Source organism: Saccostrea cucullata, unplaced genomic scaffold (assembly GCF_032062105.1).
Source record: "Saccostrea cucullata isolate Sc308-1 unplaced genomic scaffold, CSIRO_AGI_Scuc_v1 ctg836, whole genome shotgun sequence".
Classification (NCBI taxonomy): domain Eukaryota; kingdom Metazoa; phylum Mollusca; class Bivalvia; order Ostreida; family Ostreidae; genus Saccostrea; species Saccostrea cuccullata.
Genome location: NW_026924030.1, coordinates 16,309 through 37,386, shown reverse-complemented (window position 1 = coordinate 37,386; position 21,078 = coordinate 16,309). Strand labels below are relative to the sequence as shown.

Sequence of the window (21,078 nt, the reverse complement as noted above, 5' to 3'; positions counted from 1 at the left end):
CTTTGCTAAAATTTGTTATATCCGTAAAATCAAATTTATATAGCTGGGGATCCAAGATAACTTCGCTATATCCGTGATTTCACATTGTCTGTGTTTGTACTAAACGAGTTTTACTGTATTGATCTTTTGATCAAACTGAATAAAAATTCCATCAACTTTAAAATTTTGGAGAGACAGTAAATTTTTTGTATTAAACTATGGCTCTACATGATCACGGAATAAAATAACAAACCTTTTCTTTGTTCGTACAGTTGATGGAATGGATCAGGATCTTTGGTAGCCTTTGTGTGTTGACTTCCTAACCTCTGCAAACATTCAAATAGAGTAAGCCATGAATTTATATCTGATATATACTTAACTGAGCAAAAACCATTTTTAAGGTTTCAAAAATCATACTATGCTGCCTAAATGAATTGTTTTAACTAACAAATATAGCAAATATTGAAATATTTTTAAACAATGATTGCAAAATACAACACAGTGTTCCAATAGTAATCAAAATTACCTACTGCACAAGCAACTTGAGAGTTTTACAATTGTAAATTCCTTGTAATAAGATTAGCAGTTTTAATGGGCATGCAGTGGTTTATAAGCATTTGGAGTAACTTCTTCAAGGTATGCCAAGTAAGACCTAATTACTGTATTTAGGGAGACCAATTTAAGTTCAGGAGTCAAAAGTCAAGTTTAATCACCTTAGAAGTAAACACTACAAGTGTTAAGGATAATTTGGAATCTACCTTAGAAATTAGGCAGACAAAAATGTTTTCAGATTTAACTAATGATTTGTCCCTTCTTGGGTTACATTTATATTGAGAACCCTTGAATTGGCATAGGTAATCTCCCATTCTTGGAGCTAGACTTTAACAAATTACTGTTGTAGTTTAAGTTTCCTTTAAAGGCATTTTACTTTTTTAAAATACAGGAAAGGTTTATTTAACAAAAAGAAAGATATTTTTGCCATCAAGAGCTGTTCTGACATTGAAGTCACCTTTGACCTCTCACCTTATTGAGTTCGTCCAGTTCGTTTTTCAACAGACGATGTTCCACCTGTAACTTCTGCTCTCCCAGAATCACCTGAACTGTTTCCTGTCTGATCTGCTCATGTTCTTTCTTTAACCTGCAAAGAAAACATACCAAGAATTCTACAGAAAATTTGAACTTATTTAACGATGCATGAAATTGTAGACTCGAATGCATCTAAATATAATTTTGCTAAGTAGTGGAGGAATTTCATATCGATGCTTTTGCCTAAGGTACCATCCCCCCTCCCCCTAAAAAGGTAATGTATTTCCTTACCACCACATTTTTAAAAAATCAATATCATATTACATAACCACTTAACTCAATATACCTTGCAACTATTTCTTCTAGTTTCTCCAAATTATCCTTGTCAGTTTGAACAAGATGGTTGATTTCTTCTTCACTTAGTGGGTTATTGTTGTTACTTTTCAGACAAGTGACCTAAAAAAATTACAAAGATTCATAAAAAATGGCTTAGACACAAATGGAATCAATGTATTCTTAATAATGCATTAAAATCTGTAGTAGGTTGACTTGCATGTACAAGTTACTCTCCAAATATATTACAGAAAAGAAATCAAACTGAAGAAAAAAGAATCACATGAGAACCAATTTTGAAACATGCATGTAAATGATAAAAAAATCCATACCAATTGTTCTTGAAGTCGTTTCTTTTCTTTCACCAGCTCTAGTCTTTGACTTTCTCTCTGGATTTGTACTTTTCGCTTTTCCTGTTTAAAAACATTGTAAAATCAGGCACTTCATGCCCTTCAAATGTCATATAAGTTTTCAAAGAGATTGTAAATCTTTGGTCAAAACAAATATGTCATTTTGTCTTCAAATAATATCTACTTCAGAGGGGGACTTGCAACATTGGTGATAATATGAATAGCTTGTCTATTCTGTAAGAGCTTTATAGCCAAAGTCAATAGTTAGAAGTTAAATGACCATCTGGGAACATTAAGCCATATTTGTTTTTACCCACTGAGAGGCAAAGTACAATGTTCAAATATGTAGAGAAAACTTGGAACAGCTCGTGGTTCAAAGACATATTTTACCCAGCCATGTTCAAACAAAAAACTCTTTCGAGGGACAATAAGATTTTCATCAAAGGTCAAGACCCTATAAATAGTTCTATGGGGATCACTTGGTCTAACATTACTGGGACCACAGTTTGATGGATAAGGGCATTGGATCAGAGCTCCCTATGTATGACATCTGAAAACAATTACAAGTTTCTCTGGATTTTTATGGTATCTGTACACATTTTATTATTTGATTTGGTTAGAAAACTTTACTTGCCTCCCATACCCTTCACACTTTGGAACATTTATGGATACCAAGAGTACTACATCAATCTTTAGAAACAAAACCCCTAAAACTCCATTTAGTCTACCATAATTAATGTCATTGCTAAAAGCTAGTTAAAGTACATATTTTCCCTTAATTCATTTCTATTTTATATAGTTAATTTTTGAAATTTTCAAAATGGATCTTCACTAAATTTTACTAACTCAGATGATGTCCCTTTGAAAAAAGTAGACACTATGGTCATGGCTTTTTGCTCCTTTTTTAAAAATCAGTTTAGTCAACTGTTCTAGCATGCAAATCTGTTTAATTAAAGATGGCTAACTCTGAACAATGGGTTGCTTATAAGGACCAAAGTTGTTATGTTTTTCATACCTTCAACTGCATAAGCCTTTGCTTGTGCTTTTCATATTCTTCAATTCTGAAAATTACAAAAATTTATGCATTATATAAAGTGCTCATTAAGGAATAATGATATAAACAGTGTGAACAAAAGTGACACCAAACCTACTGGTAATGAACATTTATCATCTATAAAATCCGATCTCTCACCATTCAATATAAATTACCGATTCAAAATGTAACACTAAATTTGAATTTTTTTAAAAATTTATCATGCCAAAAATATCAATTGTTGTGATAGAATTATGCTGAATAATGGATGTCACTGCAGAATATAAAATTACAAACTGCTGCAAAATAAAACGTAAACCTACCTAGTTTTTCGGGCCAAAAGTGAATTTGGAGAAACCTTCTGAGGAACCACATTAAATGGATTTACAATACCATCCAAGGAATTTCCTGCAAGATATACAAAACATGCCAATTAATGATTCACCCAAATCTGCACAAACTTGAATATTTTTTTTAGTTTGTCAATAAAAACAAACTGCATATATCTGTCCTGTGTCATGAACCCCTCTATTTAATTCTAATGAAATGTTTGATGCCTTTGTTTGATAAAGGGTTTAAACATTTAATGGAGGCAGATTCTGCAATGATAAGCCTCAAATCCAACTATTTATAATGTGTAAGACTTTAAACTCTGGACAATGAAAATTGATAAATTGTGATGAAACAACATCGAAGCGTAAATTTATATCATGTTAGCAACTGAAAATCATTAAGGCATTCATTTACCTGATAAATGATTTGAAAATTACTTAAGAATGAATGTCTATATAAACAAAATTTATTTTTTGAAGAAAAATCTTTTTAATTTTTAATTTTGACATATTTAATAAATTCTAATTGATGTTTTTTTTTTCTAAATTTACAGAAAACCGGTACATATTTTTTATGATGTAAAAAAATCCATTTAGTGCCAAAGTAAAAAGTTTGATAGCTTATCCACTATAAATATTTTTTTCTACTTACAAAAAAATCAATAATCACAAAAAACCAAAGGATAAATTCTTACCAAATTTTCATAAAACTGAATTCTAATAATGATCCCACTAAACCTTGAGTTACTTTTATCTAGTGAAAATCTATAACCCCCTGAAAGTATTGATTATGAATTTCCATTCATTGGATTAATTTGTCAATACGTTTACATCAAGCTAGACATAACCAATAATGCTGTCAAAGTGATTAGTTAGATAACTTATAGGGCCTGCTTCTCTCTTCATTTACCATTTTATGGCATTACAATGAATAAAGTACCAAGGATTTCCTTAAACATTATTTGTTGTACATATGTATGTGTGATTGTATTGATTCAAGGAGTTTTCTAATAATCAATATACCCTGGTACATGTAGCTTGAATGTTTTGTCCATGTTTATACATTCAAATCAATATCAACTCTTTTTGAAAATAATTATTATATTTGAAGTAAAAGTTTTAGAATTTTAGTTTTTTAAAAATGTGTAAGGGTTTGAAGACAATTTAAACTGAGATAAACTTATTTTAAATTTCCCCCAAATTCACTTCATATTCCGCATTTGTTTCTCTTATATTGGTGTATATACTACAAGTGTATATGCATATGTGTACGTCTGAGTTGTAACTTCACAATGACAAAATGTTAGAGAGAACATTTAAAATGGTTTAAAAATGCAAGTTTTATATCTTTCTTTTTTCTTTTTGGCACCTGAGTGTAACTTTTTGCACTGTGAAACACAGAAAAAAAAGCAATGACATTAATTAGCAATTTGGTAGAATTTATAAGAAATCTGATAAAATATAAAGGTTCCTGCAGTCTGATTAAAATCAAAGTTTATTCCATTAACTGCTTTATTCTGATGGACACTTGACAAATATAATAAATGAGCTAGTGAAAAGTGAGATTTTAATCAGACTGAGGTCAGAGCAACACATATAGACTTTATTGACAGAAATAATAACTAACCACTTTTTAAATATCTAAGGAGGTGGCAGGCAACAAGCCATTCATCACTGCTCAACTGTCCATCTCTATTTAGGTCACTCCAATCCCAAACCGAGGCCAGCTTCTCCGATTCCAGCTTAGACTCCTTGAAAATTTCAACTGCATCTTCACCTGTTATTGAAGAAAATAACCATATTATTTAATTTCCTTTTTAAGAATCAAGAAGATGGTATACTACAAATCATTAAATTTTCTATTTTTGAGAGATGTGCATTTGCCTCCAATAAGCATGCATGGGTTTTATTAAATGGCCAAATTATTTTTTCTATCTACTATTGAAACTTGATTTTCACAATGTTTAAAATTTTATGATCTCCAGATCATTAATTTTTCTTCTATCGTTGGAATTTGACATCTAGGGGAAAATTTAAACTCCTAAGAGTAGGGTTCTTAAAGACTATGTGTCTACTTTACACAGTCATTCATGGCTTATGTGTAGGATGATGTTTTAATTCAATATTGAACCAACTTAGATATTCTCACTCATGGATTTGTCAAAATATTTTTAGACAAAGAAAAGTAATCACACAATGAAGTGTAAATACATCAAATTACTAGTACAAGAAAATATCTCCTTAGGAAATATTATTCAACACATACAATTTCACACTAGTCTATGTTTAAAGCTTAATTGACTTAAAGTGTTAAATGCTTGCTTATCGTGAATTTTTGGATGTCTAGACCATTTTATTACCTCCAGACAATAACTGTTAAGTTATCCGATAGACCACACTATTAAGGGTTAAGATAGAAGTATCTTCTTTTGGGGATTTTTGAAGATTAATACTCTCAATTGCTTTTTATAAAAAGCATGATTGGAGGGTTCATGGTAATTCTTTTTTTTTTCTGGTAGTGTTTTTCTTAATTACTTTTTCTCTTTTTTTTTTTGTTATATATGGTGGCCAATGACTAGTTCTGCAAAGGGTCTAAAAAAGATAATGGATTGTCTTCCAAAAAGAGGATAATTTACTAAACTTTCAATCTTCTATTAAGAATTATTATAATGAAAGAAAAAGTGAGCTAGCTCACATACCCCACGCTCCCCCATAACTTGACGGTGAAACACATTTAATGAAAGGCACAGCGGTTTATGAGGAATTGCGCTGACAAACTGTTCATCTCTATATTCAAGGTGTGGCCAAATGCCTAGTGAAAAGTGCGGAAATTCCCGAAAAAATAAAGGAATCGGAATTTCCTTGTAATATGCACATCTACCTATTGTGTCCTAAATATCTGCAAAGTTTGACGAAATTCTGCGCAGCGGTTTATGAGGAGTTGCACTGATAAACTGTTCATCTCTATATTCAAGGTATGGCCAAATGCCTTAGTTAAAAGTTCGGAAATTCCCGGAAAAATAAAGGAATCGGAATTACCTGGTAATATGCACATCTACACATTGTGTCCTAAATATCTGCAAAGTTTGACGAAATTCTGTGCAGCGGTTTATGAGGAGTTGCGCTGACAAACTGTTCATCTCTATATTCAAGGTATGGCCAAATGTCTAAGTTAAAAGTGCGGAAATTCCCGTAAAAAATAAAGGAATCGGAATTTCCTGGTAATATGCACATCTACACATTGTGTTCTAAATACCTGCAAAGTTTGACGAAATTCTGTGCAGCCGTTTATGAGGAGTTGTGCTGACAAACTGTTCATCTCTATATTCAAGGTATGGACAAATGTCTAAGTTAAAAGTCTTTAAATTTGGTAATGGAATCGGAATTTCCTGGTAATATGCACATCTACATATTGTGTCCTGTATATCTGCAAAGTTTGACGAAATTCTGCGCAGCGGTTTATGAGGAGTTGTGCTGACAAACTGTTCATTTCTATATTCAAGGTATGCCCAAATGCCTAAGTTAAAAAGTGCGGAAATTCCCGGAAAAATAAAGGAATCGGAATTACCTGGTAATATGCACATCTACACATTGTGTCCTAAATATTTGCAAAGTTTGACGAAATTCTGCGCAGCGGTTTATGAGGAGTTGCGCTGACAAACAGTTCATCTCTATATATATGGCCAAATGCCTAAGTTAAAAGTGCTTCCCTTAAAAAATAAAGGAATAATTTCCTGGTAATATGCACATCTACACATTGTGTTCTAAATACCTGCAAAGTTTGACGAAATTCTGTGCAGCGGTTTATGAGGAGTTGTGCTGACAAACTGTTCATCTCTATATTCAAGGTATGGACAAATGTCTAAGTTAAAAGTGCGGAAATTCCCGGAAAAAATAAGGGAATCGGAATTTCCTGGTAATATGCACATCTACATATTGTGTCCTAAATATCTGCAAAGTTTGACGAAATTCTGTGCAGCGGTTTATGAGGAGTTGTGCTGACAAACTGTTCATTTCTATATTCAAGGTATGGCCAAATGCCTAAGTTAAAAAGTGCGGAAATTCCCGCAAAAATAATGGAATCGGAATTTCCTGGTAATATGCACATCTACACATTGTGTCCTAAATACCTGCAAAGTTTTTCTGTGCAGCGGTTTATGAGGAGTTGCGTGACAAATGAAAGAAAAAGTGAGCTAAATACCCCACGCTCCCCCAAAACTTGACGGGGAAACACATAATGAAAGGCACAGTGCACTTTAAATATATAGTATAGATCAAAAAGGGCAGTAATTGCAAAAAAAATCTTTACATCAAAATGTCTTACATATGAGGACATTTTAATGTGGAATGAAGTTTCTAGATAAGTAATGGAATAAAAATTTCTTGGCATTATACAAATCCAAACATTAATTTGAAGTGGTGGTGGGGGGGGGGGGGGGGGGGGGGGGGGGAGAAATTTTCTTGAATAATAGGCAAAACTCTTTGGGATATAAGAAACTATGAACAACAGTTTAAGAGGAGTGGTGCTAACAAACTGTTCATCTCTATATTCTAAATATGGCCAAAAAGTCTAAGTTGGAAAGTGTGGAAATTCCTGGAAAAATAAAGGAATCGGAATTTCCTGGTAATATGTACATCAACATATTGTGTCCTAAATATCGACAAAGTTTGACGAAATTCTGTGCAGCGGTTTATGAGGAGTTGCGCTGACAAACTGTTCATCTCTATGTTCAAGGTATGGCCAAATGCCTAAGTTATATGCAGCGGTTTATGAGGAGTTGCGCTGACAAACTGTTCATCTCTATGTTCAAGGTATGGCCAAATGCCTAAGTTAAAAAGTGCTACATTCTAACGGAATCGAATTTCCTGGTAATATGCACATCTCTCATTGTGTCCTAAGTACCTGCAAAGTTTGACGAAATTCTGTGCAGCGGTTTATGAGGAGTTGCGCTGACAATCTGTTCATCTGTATATTCAAGGTATGGCCAAATGCCTAAGTTAAAAAGTGAGGAAATTCCTGGAAAAATAACGGAATCGGAATTTCCTGGTAATATGCATATCTACACATTGTGTCCTAAATACCTGCAAAGTTTGACGAAATTCTGTGCAGCGGTTTATGAGGAGTTGCGCTGACAAACTGTTCATCTCTATATTCAAGGTATGGCCAAATGCCTAAGTTAAAAAGTGCGGAAATTCAGAAATAATGGAATGGAATTTCCTAGTAATATGCACATCTACACATTGTGTCCTAAATACCTGCAAAGTTTGACGAAATTCTGTCCAGCGGTTTATGAGGAGTTGCGCTGACAAAAAAAAGAGGACTGACTGACGGACTGACTGACTGACTGACCGACTGACTGACTGACTGACTGACTGACGGACGGGTCAAAAACATTATACCTCCCGCAACTAGTTGATTAAAAAGAGGACTGACTGACAGACTTTGATGACTAATTTCCATTTCTTATCAGTCAAAAACATTATACCTCCCGCAACTAGTTGCGTGGGGTATAAATATCCATAAATTTCACAATGATTGCAATTCATAGGACTACAACAATTATTAAGGTAACCCTTTTTTTTTCAACCTTTGACCTTACCAGTAATAAACCCCTTTCCTGATTGGTCATATTTCTGGAACACTTTGTTGTACGCCTCCTTTTCCGAGGCTGAGGGGACCTCAACTGGCACCTCAGCTTGTTCTGTGACAGTGACGTTCTCTGGTAAAACTTTTGGAACCAGTCTTCCTCTGAGAACTCCATTGATGAGATGCACAGCTACCATGAACTCACCAACATTTAAAAGGTTGTCATTATTGACGTCTGCTAGATTCCTGACAAAGAAAAAAGAGAGTTATTTCCCTTTGACCATTAAAAGATACCTGACTATTAAGCAATTGTAATAATTGATGAATTCTTTAAAATTACACAATTTGTTTCACTCTCTTTTAATAGCAATCTTAAAATATGCCTTTAAATGTTGTGTTGAGTAATTATCTTTTATCTAAGTTTCAAATGTTCACAGTAATTAGATCAAATTCTTTCAGAACAGTTAAAGTTTCTGTGGATAAGACTAGCTCTGTTGACGCGAGGCCAAGAGAAGTCATCCACTTTTGGAAGGATCAGTGAGGGATTGGCAGTTCTACAATAGCCTTCACAGATCCTATTTAAGGTTTAGCAAGGTGGCCCATTCTCCATGAATGAATCCCAATATATATGTCAATACTGCCATTTAAAAACCCTCTACCTTACTAAAATATTTGTATATTTAACGGATATCAGCCTGCAATTTTTACCATTATAAGACTCAAATAGTCAACACTCAGTACAGATTTTAAAGTGAGATAAATGATCAAATATTTAGTAGAACTGTTGATAATACACCTTCAAAAATAAGTGGGTAAACAGTAATTGCTTGTTAGAATTATTTAAAGTTTGCGTGAAGTTGACTAATTATAACAAATATTTAAATCTTGAAATGCAAGATCTTGAGCATCACCACCATGTGAAACTAGAAGTAGGACTTTTCCAAACAACCAGGTTTATATCTCTTGGTACAGTACTGGCATTTTTAGAGAGAAAAGTCTGTGTCAACATTAAACAGATATAAAAAACAGAGGCCACTTGTTCATTGCTAGGTACTGGACAAATACATTAAACAAGAAAACTTTAAAGTTGGTCCATAAAATATCTCACAGGACAGTAATAACTGGATACGTGTCAATAACAGAAATCAATAAAACCTCCTGCAGCAATCTGTCCCCGGAAAACTTCATTCTTTATAAATGAAGAGACTTGTGCAAGAATTGACTTTGAGTATGGTACATAAGTTAGTTTGCAATTCTTCTAATCCTTGTTGCACGGCACTGCATGCTCTAATGTCTTTTTAGAAGACACTGTTAAAGTGGTCCTTTAGTTCAATCATTCCTTAATCACTATATTAACCTTTAAGTGAAGTAATTTTAAAAGTGTCCAGGAAACAAGATGATTGTTTTTCCACAGCAGAATTGCATGGTTATCAATAAAGATTATTAAGACTTTAAGGTTCAATCTTTTTTGCCAGACTTTATATAAAATTGATCTTAATTCTTGTGAAGGTTTCAAAGAATCTGAAAGCAGATAACATCCAAATCTATATAACATGCTATAATATTTTCATTAACATCTCACTCATATACATGTGCAAACAAGAAGGACCCCAGCAACAGTTTGCCACACATCTTCATGATCAACACCTTACTTCAAATACAGCAAGGACAAGGGGACTTTTTACCGAACACAGAAAAACAACAAAAAAGGTTCTGTGAACTTCTATCTATAACAAACTGACATATATTGTGTCATCAATAAGTTCAAATAAAAAGTTAAATGGGTCTTGGGAATAACTGATATAATGAAGTGATTTTTGCAGTTAGTCTATTGATATCACATATAACCGGGTCATTAAATATTACAGAGATATAGGAACCCATTAGTTCAGAAAATTCTCAGGCTCAATACCTTATGCCCTGGTTAAATTTTAATGTGTTTCTTTCAGTAGATATCTATCCTAATGGGGAAATTACTTTCAATCACACACCTTTCTACTTCCAGTGAATCAAGAAGGTCACACACCAAGATGTATGGCCATTTGTTACACACCTGGGTAATGGGTTCATTGTAGAAAAGACTGAATTTTCATGAAAATTAATAAGGCTCTATTTATGAAACGGGCCTTAACATAAGCCTTTTATAGCATAAATTAATCAATTTGGACTAAATCGAGCCATTGACAATTACCTAGACTGAGAAACTAATGGAGAGGCCACAGAGAACTTTCTATATTGAGGTAGCTGCGATGTATGGAGGAATTGACACTTGCGACCCTTTGGCTCTTTATCATTTTCCTTCAGATACTGAACCATAAAGAACAGGAAGTTTCTATGATAAAGGTATCCAAAATCTTTTCTGCCTCAGACCATTAAGTTCCCCCTGCCCAATAAGTCAATTATGTGTGTGTAGATAAAATCTATCAGGACTTTGATTATTAATGGGAAATCTACACTGGTTTCTAATCAATGGCCACATACCTGTGTTATACAGGCAGCTTAACGGTATCGTACATCCTCATAGTGGAGACAGATGACACATCGTCATAAAAAAATCAATTATATACAGGAATATAAACTGTCATGTAAAATACTTAACTAATACTAGCTACTTCATGAAATTTTAAATGTACATGTATGTTACCCTTGATTTCATTGAAAAAAAAATTCCAAAATCATACAACCCAATCTGAAACACTCTCAATGGTAACTGAAGCATCTACCATCATTTTAACCAATTAACCTAATCCACAAAGTATTCTCATTTTGCTGTATTTTTTCATTCAACAACGTCTTAAGGATTAAAGATACATGTATTTACGGAATAACTGTCATTTTTTTTGGGGTTTCATGATGTGATCAATCGTGTAGTTTGCGTGATAATTTGCATAAATGCTGAAGGCAAACGTTTATGCATAAAATTATCACACAAGCCAATCGATTGATCATGATCGTCATGAAACCAAAAATTTGACAGTTATTCCTTAAATTTACTTGCTCTTGATTCCACCAATCCATGTGCTCTAAGCCCCACTTCTGTCTCTAATTGTCCCGCCCCGCATGGGATTTTTTTTAACCTTGCCTATCGATGAACCAGTAGATTTATGTAGAAATAAAGTACATTTACTAATTGTAATTTTATCTTGGACAAAGACATTGGAAATGTTAATATAAGAAAATACAAAGCTTTTAATAAACTGAAGCAATAGATGGGTTAACTGGCCACAAAATCACTACACCAAGAAAATCAGAACCTTTAAGGTGAAAATAAAATCAGGAAATAAAATCAAATCAAATATGGTCTCTTTTTCCACCCAATGCTACTGTCAGAGTTTTAAACAGACATTAACAAAATTTTTTCTTTTCCCTTTTAATTGAGCAAATTGAACAACAGGTGTGGATTCTATATTTGGCCAATACCGATGCAGGTTATTTCATACCCTAGCCTACAGACATTGCGTCCCACTTCCATTGACAAAAAACCTGGATCGATCCACTGGATGACATCTCTGTCAGATAACCTAGTGAACCCAGGAACATCATTCTCTTTCCAATCACTGGGTAAGATTTAAAGTACTCGACAAGTCGGGGTGCAGGTCTGCACCAACAAGGTGTGACAAAAGTTGATAACATCTATACATATTGTATCACACTGTCTAGAGATCTTCTTTAGTTCATCCTTTTATTAAGGCTTTCAATGTAGATAATATAACATTTTTTCCCCTTGATACATTAGACACTTGCTCTAACTGAACACCATTAAGTTACATTGCTGTGTACTCAGAAAGATGGTTATTTGCAAATGAAGGTGATAAATGCCAAATATTATAAAGCTTGATAGATTTGGAAGAAATTGAAAGAATTCAGAGGTTTCCAACAAATAGTTCAATTTCTGGACTTTTGACTTGTGTGTGTGTGTGTGAGGGGGGGGGGGGGCTCAAAAACCAAAGTGTACATGGGCTAAACACAGGGAAAAAACAAACTTGGAATGACCTTATTTCTAGCAAGTCTCAAATTTCTGGTTTGAAACACAGAACCTACAAAAGCATTAAGTGACTCATATACAATAAAATGCTATTTAATGAAAGAGAATTGAGCCTCTTGTGTTAGATGAAAATCTGGTTTTAGCACAGCAAAGTCCTTTTCTTTGGGGTGTTAACATTACCCAAACAAAAAAACACATTGAAGTTGACCACTGATATTATGAATGATTTTGTGACCATTTGAAAACAAATTGTCATAAAGTCTAAAATACAAAATGAGAAACTGAACAAAAGGGTAATAAAAAAATAATGAACACCACATTTCATGTTCAAAATTTTTAACAATAACAGAGACTGATGAATAGCATCAAAATTATTATCTTTTGGTGATATTATATACAGATATATATATATATAGACTGATGTGTATATAAAGGTGTCAAGGAATATCGGCCTCATTACAAAAAACCTATTACCATCTGAAATCTGATTGCTGTCACACTCCATTGTTAAATGTGCCGTGATGTCAATATATTTCATTTTATTACAAATAATTCAGTTATAAATGAACTTTTTTTATAGTTTTTAAGTTTTTATTTTATTTTATTTTTTTGCTCCAAAAAGAATAAGAAACAAGCATCATGATCAACAAAATGATAAATGACCATTGAGAAACAAATGGGGCAAAGTCTTGTGATTTAAATTTTGTTCAATTAAAAAGATAGGTTGGCTGTTTAAATATAAAATCTGTATGTTATATCATATGGAAAAGAGACTTCAAATACAAGGGAAATGATATATTTTATCAAGGTATTGGCTTAATAAAATAGCTTCTTTTTATGGTTTACACTTTTGTAGCTTTTACAGCAATTATGTACTTTTTAAGACACACTTAGTCCTTCAATATGATATCTAAACTGAATATACAGAAGCGCGTCCCATACATGGTAATGATTGTAATGAAAAGACGATAAAACCTTTTTGAAAATTTCCATATTTTAACCAATAATCCCCAAGTTTTCTCCTGGGTGTTAATGTGTGTGTTTTCTATATGTATGTTTGTTTACTACATTTGTATTTTAAAACAAATTGTCATCTAACACTGTGCATTCTTTATGTTTAAAAAACTTGTTTGATTCTTATAACCATGTATATATAAGTATGCTTTTTCATTTATAGCCTATCTTTTACCAATTGTCCTGGAGATAGAGGTTGGCTGTCAAGTTTAAAGATTATATGTTTGTATGTTATGTTACTCAGGTCTTCAAACACATTGTAAGTCAGTTGTCAGTCCCCATGATCCAATATGTGTTTTGTATATAATAAACTTGGTAACTGTAACATTGTTTGAGTTTTATATAAAAAATAATAGTTGCTTATTAAAAATGATATGGTGACATCATCAGCATGAATTAATGACATCATCTATTCCTATTATTAACCCAAACTTGGTGAGGTCACAAGCAGAATCCAATAGACATACAACTTCTTTGCAATAATGAAAAGAGACATTTTAAAAACAAAAGAATATTTTTAAAAATTCATAAAAAGGCTTCATAAAAACTGTAACAAGAACACTCCTATATACACATGAATAGGAATCTTTGGTCTTGATTGGCTTGGTTGAATTGGAATGGACATACAAAATCTCCAAAACTGCTAATCTAAATCGCTAAAACTGGTAACTGTACATGTAATTAAGCTAGACATGTCTATTATATACATACATGCATGCTAACTTTGTCTTTATCTAAAAGGATGCACAGGTAGTCAAAATTTTACTTATTTCCATAACTGATCTCTTGCATTTTATATTCAAAATCTATTTTTGCACAAAATATAAATATTAATCATCGACTTTTATTTAAATTCAAATTCTGAAAGAAATTCCCAACATCTCAACTTCAGTTGAAAGACAGGAGACTTAGAAACACAGTCATGTGAGAAATTTAGTACCGTGAAATTTCGGATGCCACAGTCAACAGAATGTAAAGATGTAAATCTCCGATAGGAATCCCTAATAGCCGAGGGCTGTCCGTAACTTGACACAAATATTTGACATACAAATCATTACTCCTTCAATCTCAATCAATCACAAATCCCCAACTTAAAAAAGACAGATATTTAAACATTGTACTCAATTTACATTTCATCGATACTATTCAGTCTTTTCAGCCCACTAACTGATTAACTCTAATTGATCTTTTTACGAGATTGAATAGGTGTGAATGTTCCTTGTTAGATATTATTGCAGTACAACTAAGACCTGATAACATTCATTCTAACACACAATACAGGACCTATTTAACCTATTTAAAAGAGGACTGAGATACAATTGGGTAGAAGTGTATAATTTAAGTGCTCAAAAACAAAATAAATGTCAATATCGGGATAATTTTATCCATGATTGATTGTTCAAATAAATGTTTACTAAGAAATTTATTTTTATTACACAAAAACAACATTTTATTGTTATCTGAACACATATTTTACTATATTTTACTTTACGAAGGGAAAAACCAAACTGATTATCTGAAATGATAATTTCTTGTGAAAACTTGAGACTAGAATTATATGTCTTTTAAACTAATTTAGCTCCTTTGTCAATAGAATGAAAACATTCAAAAAGTGCCATTAATTTTCTTTTGTTTTATATATTCTAATTTCTTCATAAAGTTTATTGACAAAGTTTTAAAAAACTGATTTATCGTAACAAATTATAACAAACTGGATCCACTAATTTTACAAACAATATTGTCTCGATCGATGTATCTGTAATATCGTAAGCTAGTTTAAAAAATTGAAAATTTTCTCAAGGTTACTTACTGAAACGTTTCTTTTCATATTCTTTATTATATTGGTTAATTTCATACAGCACTTAAAATTCTTATCCATGTATAATGAATGTCAAAGAATCATTAACACAGATATAGAAATAAAAGGGACTGCTGGAAAACAATTCCTGTGTTAATTTTATACGAGGAAAAACAACAGCCTATAATTTGTCTAACCTCTGCCCAATGTCCTGCCCAGGTTTCTCATAAGTGCCACTCATTAATTTCTAATTCATCAAATCATTTTATCCTTAGTTTTCTTTATAAAACCTTGATAATCCTAACCAAACAAAAACACGTCCTCCCGAAACATGACAGTAGAATTAATTGTCGAATAGGTATTTATTATCAAAAAAAATAAAATATTCAAGTACAAAATACAAAAAGTATATATAAACAAATCAAATCTACAAAATAATTGCTTTCTAGTAATCAAGCCTGTAAATTATTTTATTGTACGTTCTACATTAAAAATTCTTTCCTATTTTTATTTTTCATTCAAATGTACATGAATTTTGTTTAATTCATAAAAATAATTATCAGACATGTTCACTGACTTTGAAAAAACTTCTGCAAGGAAATGTCAACATTTTTTATGCACATTAATATTTCTTTAACTGCAAAAAAGGGGAATAAACTGATCAACATGATCAAAAGTGTGCATATGCCTGATTTCTTCCATTCATATTCTAAGATAACTTTTATTCACAGTTTTCTACATAGTAAGTCTGTTTAACGTACCATGAACATGATGTTCAAATACGGGATTATTTGCATACCTGACAGGAAAAACAGAACAAAAGCCTTACAAATAACCTATACAAATTTACTTCTTTACTTTATATACAGGTATTTACTGATAAAAAAATTTAATATGCAGATGGTCCTCTTCCTGACAAGTGTGTGCTAATTCTCGCCGGTGAATGAGGCAGTGGAATTTGTTTTTGATTTACTGCCTGTCTTTTTTTATATACCTCGGTATGATATAATTTTTAGATAGACTACAAAAGACTGACAACAGAAAACTCTCAGATGTCCCTGATAAGGCCCTCGGAGACATAATCATTTTGAAGACAGTCTGCAAGGAGACAAGTCCTGAATCAAAGTATTTCTATCAGGACTTCAACTTGAAAGAGAACTTAAAAATATTTTCCTTTAAAAATATTATAACTTTAGAATTATAAGATGCACTTTAAGAAATACTTAAAGACACTGTAAATACATTTTATTTCACAAGATTAAGATTTTTTTCCCAATCATTATTTCCCTGAGGTAACATTATAATGCTACATTTTTGTCAACCAGATGTTATAAATATTTACAACTTTTCAAGGAAAAAAATATTTGGAGTAAAACCATTCGCATAATGTATGGCACACATTGCATGAATTAAGATTTTTGTCTTAAAATCTGAATCTTTAAAATAGAACAAGGAAGGGAATTATAAAATAAAGAATGTCATGAATCTTTATATATGTTGCCTTGAAAATTCATATATTCTCAGAATATCAGGCACTGGGATTATGATTTTTATTGCAATTCCATTAAAGTCCATAAATATCCATGCAGTTAATATGGACTAGTTCAGTGAAAGCACCAACCAATTAAAATTATGGCAAATGTTAAGGTTTTTAAAGTAGGTCATTCTCTAAGGTCAAAGTGAAAAGGTCAAAATTAATGGTGCCCAAAAGAAGGCCTTATGTCACTAGAATTAAATAAGTGAAATATGACAGCTATAGTACCTAACATTCAATTGTTATGGCAAAAGTGTTTTTAAAGCTCTGAGGTCAAGGTCAAAGGGTCAAATTTATTCAGGTCCCCAAGGAATGTGCTTATGAAGTATGAAAAGTCCTTTCTTCAACCATTCAAAAGTTATTGCCAAAGTTAACCTAGGTCATTTTTTTGTCAAAATTGGGTCAAAATCCAAGGTCAAGGTAAAGAGGTCAAAAGTATTGGTACCCAAGGAGAGGTCTTAATTGTCATTCAAAAATACACATGCAAGATATGAAAGCCATGGGTAATCAAAAGCTATGGTAAAGATTAAACTTTTTGCACACAGACAGAGTAAAAAGAACATGCACATGACTCTATCATTATGGGTGCATGAAAATTCATCTTTGGCAATTTTACTGATAAAGAGCCTCATCATGTTGAATTTATAATGCACAAAACAAAAACTTGGCTACATAGTCTTCCAAGAAATATTTAAGTCCATTCTATGGAACACCATGACTCAATCTGTTTCTACTCAAAAGATTAACATGTTACAAATGAATTAATGCTAATGAGATAGTCACAAAAAATCCCTGCAACAATCAGGCTTGACAAATTCTCCCTGAACTACCACCTAAGTTACAACTTTATTTATAGCCATATATTAATGACATCTCTCTACTTTCATTATTCATGCCAACTGGGATTCTTTGTGCCAAAGGATGACACATTTCATAAATATTTGAATTAAAATTTTCACAAATACATGTACATAAAACAAGCTTTCCCTCTCTCCAGTATAGAATACTGGCATAATTGACATTTCAAATGCTCGTTTATTCCTAAAAGATGCAAGTAAAAGTTCTTAAGATCTGATTAAAAGTTTTAATAGAACATGTAGTTGTACTTTGCATTTTTTCAAAGATACTCATAGGAAAACCCAATGCATTGTCAGTACTTGGTTTTAATTTTTCTAAGCATGACATGTAATAAACAGGTGGCCAAAATTGATCCTCAAGTATCCATATTAAATTATGTTGTATATAGATATAAGAGGCACAGAATTAGGATATCCATGGCATATCCAACATGTAACTCAGTTCTCCTTGGTATGTAATGAGCTTAGAAAGGTCAGGAATACTTTTCATCAAACAAAAATTTGAAAGGGAACATAAAGTCCTACAAAATATTTCATCTTTGAATGAAAAGACAAAAATCTAGCAACCAAAGATGCCTGAGACTTGGTGAATGTCTCGCATTCACACAACCAGTCTCTATGTTACGAGATTACATACAATAAATATTTGCAATGATAGCATGTCAACTGTTGTAAGTAATCGTTACATTCGTTAGGTAGGGCATAGGGGATGTCAAAAATTTTACTTCCCTATCAATACTTTATGAACTCATCTGTATTGTATTTTTTTTTACCTATATATTTCTTATCTATGTACATAAGATAGCATTTCCTTGAAAATGATCAAGTTTTGTACAGAATTTGAAACAAAATGTTATTTCAAAATGAATATTTTTGGTGTGTTCTATTTTTATTAAAGATCATATCCTGTCATAGGCAAAATAGATAATGATCATTTTCCTCTTATTTCACCAGGAGAAAATAAAGTACCAGTATGGTTATATTAATCTTGCCTTACATCTAAAAAGGTCAAATTAAGTCTAGTAAGTCAAAAAAGTACAGTAGCTTTTCTTTTGGTGCAAAACAACAAAGTGCAAGTCTCAGCATTTGATATTACAAGACACCCAACATTTCTTTCTGATAGATTTACTTATTTGTTCAGATCCATAAATCAAACCAGTGGTAGCCATTATGGGTCCCACTTGATCAAAAATTGTAATACTTTGCAGAATTGTACTAACAAACAGGCAAGCAAGGAGGAAACAGTGTAGCAATTGTAAAAACAGACTGGATATTCCAAAGCAAGTAAAAGAGACTTGCAAGTCAAGTAGGCCTCAACACCTCAAATTAACTTCATCTTGGTTTTAGACTAGACATTTCTCTAACCCAATAAAAAATAACTTACCATATCTTGCTGAGCACTGTCAATGGTAGTCTGGAGTGAAGAAAGATGTCTCTGGCCCTCTCCCCTGTAATTATGATTGAACATATAACACAAATTTCTTGTACATTATAGATATGACTTGTAGGTGTTTGACCATCTGTCATTTTTAAGCGAACAAAGCAATATGAATTTCATATGTACACATGTAATGTATACATGTAAAAAATTTGGAGAACAGATTAAAAAATGAACAAGTGTTTATATAAATACTGATGTGTGAAATTGACAAGTTTTGATGACCTTGAGTCCCATACTATCAAAAATGTGCGTGACAATGAAGATACCTACAATATGAAAAAACCAGAAGTCTCTGTCGAGACTGTAGCTCTACTGGTTTGTACTTATAACAAAGGATGAGAAAAGAAGCCATTGCCATCAGACCAAAACTGTAGGAGTAGCATTATAAGGAATTTCAGACATTTCTATTTTTAGTAACAATGGCAACACCGTTCATTGAAATCAAAAACTGATGCACTATTTTATGTATTTTAGTGTAGTCTACTTGTGTTCTAAGTTATACTGAAATCAGACCAAAACTGTAGGAGGAGTAGCATTTTAAAGGAATTTCACAGAAAAATCTATTTTTAGTTTTCATGGCAACACTGTTCATCGAAATCAAAACCGATGCACTATTCTATGTATTTTAGTGTAGTCTACTTGTGTTCTAAGTTAAATTGAAATCAGACCAAAACTGTAGGAGGAGTAGCATTTTAATGGAATTTCACAGAAAAATCTATTTTTAGTTTTCATGGCAACACCGTTCATCGAAATCAAAACCGATGCACTATTCTATGTATTTTAGTGTAGTCTACTTGTGTGCTAAGTTATATTGAAATCAGATCAAAACTGTAGGAGGAGTAACATTTTAAGGGAATTTCACAGAAAATTCTATTTTTTTAGTAACCATGGCATGACCGTTCGGGAGGTCAACATTACCGCTACATTGCCAAAAATTTCAACTCATTACCGCTACATTTTGTCAGATTTTCGACCGATCATTACCGCTACATTTTTCCGGCATAAAACAACTCATTACCGCTACATACTGAATCAGCCAAAAACAACTCATTACCGCTACATATCGATTTAGCCAGGTATAGTTCGGTTTACATGAGTGCTAATCAACAGTTGAACTTTGTTACAAATCGAGGGAATGCCGGCTTACTTATCGATTTTTTTTTATATAAATATAGAAAAAAATAAGACTTTCAAAAACTCAAAATTGTGGAGATGCGTTGAAAAGAGTTGCAAAAGCAGCTGCAAAACAGACCTCGACGAATTATTTGATGATTTTAGCTAAAAAAAAAAACCATCCTGTTCAAAGTCCTACTTTCACCTCCCCGTGGTGAGCAGGAGGAACGGGTCTTATGCATGTACATGTATAGGTTGTACTGTACACGCATAAGTGGCTGGCTAACGAAAGAGGCAATGTAGCGGTAATGTATACTTTTCTATGTAGCGGTAACGTAAGGTGTTTTGTAGCGGTAATGACTATGTAGCGGTAATGAAAATTTTGAAAATGTAGCGGTAATGTTACGCACCCGACCGTTCATCGAAATCAAAACCGATGCACTATTTTATGTATCTTAATGTAGTGTACTTGTGTGCCAAGTTGTACTGAAATAAGATCAAAACTGTAGGAGGAGTAGCATTTAAAAGGAATTTCACAGAATATTCTATTTTTAGTAACCATGGCAACACCGTTCATCGAAATCAAAAACCGATGCACTATTTTATGTATCTTAGTGTAGTCTACTTGTGTGCCAAGTTATATTGAAATCAAACCAAAACTGTAGGAGGAGTAGCAATTGAAAGGAATTTCACAGA

At 32.6% G+C, this 21,078-nt stretch overlaps 1 protein-coding gene across 1 annotated transcript in view; it reads right to left on the bottom strand.

The window, feature by feature from the left end:
• The window catches only part of LOC134265519 (uncharacterized), a gene marked incomplete at its 3' end in the record, with an annotated part of 38,676 nt that overhangs the window by 11,309 nt on the left and 6,289 nt on the right, over positions 1-21,078 (bottom strand). The window contains exons 3-11 of the mRNA XM_062747739.1: positions 19,213-19,276; positions 8,654-8,886; positions 4,681-4,830; positions 3,045-3,129; positions 2,704-2,749; positions 1,671-1,751; positions 1,352-1,461; positions 1,003-1,117; positions 233-305 (exon numbers count right to left, since the gene is read on the bottom strand). Of these exons, the coding sequence (XP_062603723.1) occupies positions 233-305; positions 1,003-1,117; positions 1,352-1,461; positions 1,671-1,751; positions 2,704-2,749; positions 3,045-3,129; positions 4,681-4,830; positions 8,654-8,886; positions 19,213-19,276 (957 nt within the window). The remainder of the gene's footprint in view (positions 1-232; positions 306-1,002; positions 1,118-1,351; positions 1,462-1,670; positions 1,752-2,703; positions 2,750-3,044; positions 3,130-4,680; positions 4,831-8,653; positions 8,887-19,212; positions 19,277-21,078) is intronic.